At 57.2% G+C, this 7,302-nt stretch overlaps 1 protein-coding gene across 1 annotated transcript in view; it reads left to right on the top strand.

The window, feature by feature from the left end:
* The window catches only part of CACNG3 (calcium channel, voltage-dependent, gamma subunit 3), an 8,746-nt gene extending 3,267 nt beyond the window's left edge, over window positions 1-5,479 (top strand). Inside the window, exons 2-4 of the mRNA XM_009895145.1 lie at window positions 652-735; window positions 2,893-3,033; window positions 4,781-5,479. Coding sequence (XP_009893447.1) covers window positions 652-735; window positions 2,893-3,033; window positions 4,781-5,292 — 737 coding nt within the window. The 3' untranslated portion in view covers window positions 5,293-5,479. The remainder of the gene's footprint in view (window positions 1-651; window positions 736-2,892; window positions 3,034-4,780) is intronic.
* Window positions 5,480-7,302: the final 1,823 nt, after the last annotated feature.

Consider the following 7,302-nt stretch of genomic DNA (forward strand, 5'->3'; position numbering starts at 1 on the left):
AGGCGGATGACTTCGACATCCCAGAAGGAGCGCTGGGCTGCAGCCGTGGAGCACTTTCCCCAGTGCATCTGAATGAAGTGTTGCTCGGACCCAGAGGCCGGGAGGTTTATTTACAGCCGCATCGATTCTCTGTCAAAACCGATGAGGGGTTTGCCTGGGTGGGTGCTGGGAGCCAGCAAGTGCCTGCCCTGCTTCTCCTCCTCCTTCACTGGAGAAAACAGGGGCCAGGCGAGCCTTGCCGTGTCCACAGTGCACCCGAGGAGTGCGGGAAAGCTTAGCAGCAGCAGTGCTGTGCCGAGCACTGCTGAGCTCCCGGCAGGTCCTCGCAGCACCGTGCAGCCGGAGAGGCTCTGCCCGTGGCTGCTGTGGGGCTGTGGGGGGAGTGGGCAGCGTGGGCATCTCCTGCCAGCTCGGCAGCGATGGTAATGACGGGGCTTGGTTTGAGATCTAGAGGGAACCAGCAGCCCTCAGAGGATGCAGGAGCACCCAGGGAGCAAACCGTCCCCAGCGGCCGAGGGCGGTGTTTGGGGTCACTGGCAGCCCCAGGATGAGCGGTGGAGGCTGCTGGCGCGCTGACCCTCTGCGGCACATCCAGCAGCGCTCCTGCCAGCGCAGAGGGATTTGAAGGTTTCCTGGCTTGTGTCTCCCCAGGAACCTTCCGAGGAGTGTGTAAGAAGATCGACCACTTCCCCGAGGATGCGGATTACGAGCAAGACACGGCTGAGTATCTCCTCCGTGAGTCCGCTTCCCTGTGCACCTCGGAGCTGCGCGCGCTCCCTGGGGACCCCCTTGCCCCCCATCACGCTGGCACCCTCCTCCCCGTCCCCCAGCACCCAGACCTTCACCCAGCAGGTCCCTCCCTGCCACTGCTGGCAGGCGGCCGATGGGTTGCAGCCCCCCAGGCTCCCTGCACAGCAGCGGTGACCCTCCGGGTTACCCGAGCGTGGCCATGTCACGCCGCAGTAGCAGCGTTAATGGTGCGTTTGTCTGGCACTCGCCGTCCCCGTGGCTGGTCCTGGCAGATGCTGCGCAGCCTGAGCTCGTCGGGGTGCAAGGATGGCCGGGGACAGGGACCCGGCGTGTCCCTGGTGTGGCACCGCAGGGGTGCTGTGTTCATGCTGGTCCCCAAGTCTCTGCAGCCAGGCTGGATTCGCTGGCACTCGCCGGGAAAGCACAACGAGCATCTGCCGTGCGCTCTGCCGGCAGCAGCCCAGTGCTGGGAGAGGGAGTAAAAACAGAGCCGGTGGCTCTCCTGGGAAAAGCAGGGTCCTCCTGCTCTCGGGGACTAGCGGAGCCTCTGGGCAGGATCCGCAGGGTTTTTACATGGGGGGACCTGACGCTGGGGTGAGGCTGACCCTGCAGAGAAGAGGCACAAGCGAGCACTGGGGCATCAAGCCACGGGGTGACAGATGCTGGACGCTACCGGTGCACACCCTAACATGCAAAGCAACACGGACGTGCACCGCCGGCAGGTTGGCAAGCGTGTGACAGACTGCCAAGCTTGCACAGCAAAAGGTTCATTTGAACACCTAAATTTCCAAACGAGTGAGAACATGGCAGCCTTGGAGGCGTTGGCAGCTCTGGGATCTGTCTGAGCTGCTGGGGTTGGGAGGAATCCCTGGGGGCGAAGTGACCTCCAGCACCCATTGCCCTGTGCTCAGCCCCCATCCCCAGGCTGGGCAGTGGCCCCTGCCTGATGCAGCTGCTGCCTATCCAGATGTTGCTCTGAACTCCCCATTTGCTCACTTGCAGGGAGCCATCAGCTCTGCTCACCCATCTAAGAGGGGAATGTGTTTAATGGAATTGGTTTGCAATTTTAGTAGATTAGCGTTTAAGTTCTTCTCCCACCCCCTCCCACATTTAAAACAAAAAGTCTATTTTAAAGCCCCCAGAATGGCATTTTAATGGGGCTTCTCTGTATTTCTGTGCTTTTAATAAAGGCCCTGATAGAGGGATGAGAGCCCAAACCAAGGCACAGTGTATCTTCAGTGCAGCAGGTAGTGATTTGCTGCATTAATTACTCTTTACTGTCATTTTGGAAGCTGAACTTCTGATAGGCTGTGTAGAAAAGACCCTTCTTTGTGTAGCTCTTGGTCAGTGACTCCTAAGCACGCAGAGATGGGTCCTGCCAGAGCTGATCCCCTCGGGGATGGAGCCCAGTGCCAGGGTCACGGCGTCACACGCGGTCTTGGGCTTTGTGTTCATTTTGATAACCTTCCTGCCTTATATCAGCAAAAAACCCCTTTTTTTGTTGAACTTTAGGTGTGTTAGTCTTCCTGCCTTATATCAGAAAAAAAAAACTTTTTTTTGTTGAACTTTAGGTGTGTTAGTCAGTAAATTCATGACTTTTGAAGCAGCTCCAATAGTTTGGGGACCCAAGGGACAGGTTCCTGACACTTGTGGTTGGCAGTACTGTTCCTCGCCAGCCTGGTGAGAGCTGGAGGGGAGGTCTCTGCAGTCCCTCGGCTCCAGAGTCACGTCCATAGCCTAAACCCACGGGTGGTGTGTTTGGTAATGGGAAGGTAAATTGCTAGTGCTGACTGTGTGACAAGACTGGAAGAAATAAATCCTTGAAATAGCCTTGGAGGGAAGAAAAAAAAAAAAGAGAGAGATTCAGGGTTTAAACTATTTTTGTGGTGGGAAGCCTGAATCACAGAGTTTGCAGGGCTGATGCTGGGCTCCAGAGCAAGCTTGGAGCAGAGCAGCTCGAGGACAGGCAAAAGATGCATAGGAGGGGCCGGTGCTGGGTCTCCCCACATCCCTTGTGGCAGCAACCCAGTGTGGCATCGCAACGAGTCTTTCTGGGAGCTGGCGTTGGTACAGGAGATGCCGGCAGCCCCCACTGCGGGAGCGATGTCAGGGGCCAACCCTGCCCTGCTCCCTGTCCTACAGGTGCCGTGAGAGCATCCAGCATCTTCCCCATCCTCAGCGTGGGTCTGCTGTTCTTTGGGGGCCTGTGCGTGGCGGCCAGCGAGTTCTACAAGAGCAAACACAACGTCATCCTCAGCGCCGGCATCTTCTTCGTCTCTGCAGGTAGGAGCTGCCCGGCGGTGGTGGGAGCAGGGCGGCTCTCCTGGCGTGGAAGCGTTGGGAGGACACAGGGAAGCGGGAGATAGGTTGTGGGTCCTTCCAGGCTGTTGGCACTGAGGGATTCTGGGGTTTGTGAGCTGTCCTGTCCCAGTGGAAAAATCCTCATCGCAGGGGAAAACCAGCAGAGGATTCTGGCAAGGGGTCACCGTGCCAGACAGCACTTAAGGCATCCACCCTGCTCTGCCCCGAGCAGTCTCCACGCAAGCGCTGCAGCCCAGGAGGGGCTCCTGGAGGGCGGCCATCACGCTGGGGGAGCACCCCACCCCAGGGCAGGTTTTGGGGGGCTCTGCCCTCCATCACTGCCAAGCGGTAGGTCTTGGGACCAGGCGAGGGCAGGTGCTCAGTTGGCAGCACCAGGGACTGGGCGGCAGGCAGAGGGACTGCCACAGTCCCACAAGGAAAACCCCTCTTGCGAAAGGCCGTTCCTTCTGGATTACTCATTTCTCTGTGCACTGTTCCCCAACGCTTCCACTGATTATCGTATGACAATGTCTTTGTCTCAAGGAACTGCTCTATTTTGTGTTCTTTCTTCTCCCTACAAAGAGACAAATTACTCTCCCTCTTTTGCCTGGCAGGAGCTGCTGATGCAGATGAAAAAACAACAGAAAGAACATAATCGATTCATTAAGTAAATCCAGGAATACATCAGCCACTCCCCATCCCTGCGGCACAGCCCTGCCGTGCTGCTGGCGGTGCAAAAACTGCCCAGATCCCAAATAAAGCCTCCGGCCTCCACCAGAAATTAAAAGAGACAGAGCCGTTCCCCCTTCCCTGCTCCCTGGGCTGCGGAGAGCCGGGATTTGTGCCGGAGGGACCCCCTCCATGCCCCGTGGGTTGGCTGTGCTCCGGCCACAGCGCTGGCGCTGGTTGGGCTCCTGTGGCCCATTGCTCAGTGAGCAGCTCTGCAAAGCAAAACCAGCTCTTGAAATGTCCCTTTTCTAGACAAAATAGTGGTTGTTCCTTCAGTATACATGAGTATACATATCACAGAATCACAGAATCTCCTAGATTGGAAAAGACCTGTAAGATCATCTAGGCCAATCATTAACCCAACACTGACAAGGTCACCACTAAACCATGTCCCGGAGCACTATATCTACACAACCCTCAAATATCTCCAGGGATGGGGAGTCCACCACTGCCCCGGGTAACACTTTCCAATGACTGATGGCGCTTTCAGTAAAGAAATTCTTCCTAATATCCAATCTAAACTTCCCCTGGAAGCCATTTCCTCTTGTTCTATCACCTGTTACTTGACAGAACTGGTCAACCCCCACCTCTGCCACCTCCTTTCAGATAGTCGTAGAGAGCAATAAGGTCTCCCCTCAGCCTCCTGGCTGAACAACCCCAGTTCCCTCAGCTGCTCATCATAAGCCGTGTTCCAGACCCCTCACCAGTTTCGTTGCCCATATATACTGGGTGGATGTGACTATGGATGTATACTGGGGACAGCAGCAGAGTCTATGAGGGGTTTTGGCCCCGGTGTGCTGGCAGGTGGGTTGGTGTCCCATGGGGATGCGGCCATGGCCTCTGGCACCCTCCCTGCCTGTCGGACACCCTGTGGGTCGCGGTGGGCAGGGCTCCTCCAGCCTGTGTCACTCAGCTGCCAGGAGGGGATTGGGGTGCTGCTGTCCCCCATCCCTCTCCTGCCACTCAAGCGAGCGCCTCTCCCTCTCGTCCTACCCTAAAGGTCTCAGCAACATCATTGGGATTATAGTCTACATCTCGGCCAACGCGGGGGACCCAGGGCAGAGCGACTCCAAGAAGAGCTACTCCTATGGCTGGTCCTTCTACTTCGGAGCCCTGTCCTTCATCATCGCTGAGATGGTGGGGGTGATTGCCGTGCACATGTACATCGAGAAGCACCGCCAGATCCGTGCCAAGTCCCATTCGGAGCTGCTGAAGAAGTCGGCCTTCACCCGCCTCCCTCCCTACAGGTACCGCTTCCGCCGGCGGTCCAGCTCCCGCTCCACCGAGCCCCGGTCCCGGGACATGTCACCCGTCAGCAAGGGGTTCAGCACCATCCCCTCCACCGACATCTCCATGTTCACCCTCTCCAGGGATCCCTCCAAGGTCACCATGGGGACGCTGCTCAACTCGGAGCGGGACCACGGTTTTTTACAGGTCCATAACTCCATCCCCAAAGAGTTCAAGGAGTCTTTGCACAACAACCCGGCCAACAGACGAACCACGCCGGTCTGAGGCGGGCAGGGGCGTTATGTCAGGCTGCATGACATCATCCTTGTGACGGTGTAACCCGTGAAATCCTGTTTTTAAGGACAAACCCAGATGGTTCCCTGTGCCCCTCCCCGCGGGGCTGTTTTTTCACTCCTGAAATGCCACTGGCCGGGCCAGGCCACTGCACCCACGGTGGGACCGGGACCCCTGCGCCCCCTCCCTCCCCGGCGGGAAGGGGACAGGGGCTGCACTGTGACCCTGGCCGTGCTGCCCCTGCGGACTGAGCGGGGCTTCTTCCATCACCACCCGGGACAGTGGCTTCCCGAGGTCTCCATCGTTAATGTTGCTCATAATCGCAGTGTTACCTTAGCTGTATGTCCCATGGAAATGCTGGCGATAGCCCTGTCTGTGAGAATCCTTAATCTGGTAGTTACATTTAAGCGAAATTGCCTGGAAGTCTGGAGTTTGCAGCACCGAGTCGGTGCCGTAGCGAGCGCTCGTGTTACGAAACCCCTTTCCCTGTCGTGATGGATGGAGTGCTCAGGCTGGGTTTCTCTATGGCGTTTCGTGCATGCATTAAATAGCTTGGAATTCAATTTTGTCATGTCGGGTTGGAAGAAACATCCTTTTGCAATTTTCTGTGGTCTTGAAAGGGCTTCTTTCTTTCCTTCTTTCTTTCCTTTTTTCTTCCTTTGGTACATTCAGGCCATGAAAGGACTCAGGAGCAGAATTCCTCCAATGACTGGTAGCGATTAGCCAGCGTTTAATTAACCTCTAATGTTGCAAGAAAACGAATTAATTCCCTAAAATTAATACACACGCGGTCACAAATTACTGTCTGGGCACAACCAAGGAGGCGATGCTTGACCTGATGGTACTGAAGGCGAAGCTGGGTTGATGGCCGGGCTGCTGGCCGCGGGCTGCGTGCGGATGGTGTATGATTCTCTAATGGCTGGGAGATGGATGAGAAAAATAACAATAAAATCGTCCAGTTTGGCAAGCAAGTTACTTGGCTGACTAGGTCGCGCTGACCCTGCTGCGGGCAGCTGGAAAACCGCATGCTGTGTCCCAGGGGTGTTTGGCGGCAGCCTCGACCTCTCCGGTAGCTGCGTGGGGTGCCCGGGCTGCGGGGAGTCTGGGGGAGCAGCCCCCCTTTAGCCCCCCCACCTCGCTCTCCTGCCCGTGGTGGTGCTGCCCTGGTTTGTGTAGCGGGGGAGGTTGGTGGGGTACATGGGGCGCTGCGGGGTGGGGGGCTGTGTGTGCAGCCCCCTCCCCCCCCAAAAAACCCCACGCACTGACAAGGTGAGTGCCTCAAGGAGAGTGGCTCAGAAAGCCATTTCCCCCAAAAAGTGCTGCAATGGGGTGACGTCCCCTCCCTGGGGGTGGCCGGACATCCCCCGAGGCAGCTGTGGCAAGACCCCTTTCCCAGGGAAATGCTGATTTCGGAGCCAACTGCAAGTCCCCCTTGGGGAGCATCTCTCTGAGCTGCTTGGTGGGGACGTGCCAGCTGCCTGCGTGGTGTGACAGCCAGGGGACGGTGCAGGCTGGCAGGGAGGACATCAGTCTCTAAATGCCAAAGCGTATGCGTGCAGCCGGAGGTTTGGCTTTAAACGCCGAGCTGCCTTCTCTCGCTGGAGCAGAGCTCGTCTAAACGGAGGCGGTTTTGAAGTAGCCGGTCTTACAATTTGACATGTCACTTAATTGAAATCTTATTTAACCTTCTAACAAAAGTGATGGATTCCCACGGAGTCCCTGGGGGGGGGGCTCATTAGGCAGCCACAGGTAATCTGGGGCCAGCGGAGCTCTCATTTACTCATGCTCTCTTGCAGAAGGGAAACATCTGGTGCCTGGTGTGTGTTCCGTTGAGCAGCCGTGCCCGCGGTCTCCCAGCCAAAGCCAGAGCGTGGCGGGGCACATCTTAATCCTTCCCGGGAATAAGAGGCAGGTCACTGTGGGAAACCCGACGTGGGAACTCTGCTGGAGCGAAATCCCTCCCGGAGCCCCTCAAACAGCCCCGGCAAAGGCTGTCCGGCC

Source organism: Charadrius vociferus, unplaced genomic scaffold (genome assembly GCF_000708025.1).
Source record: "Charadrius vociferus isolate BGI_N301 unplaced genomic scaffold, ASM70802v2 scaffold600, whole genome shotgun sequence".
NCBI lineage: Eukaryota > Metazoa > Chordata > Aves > Charadriiformes > Charadriidae > Charadrius > Charadrius vociferus.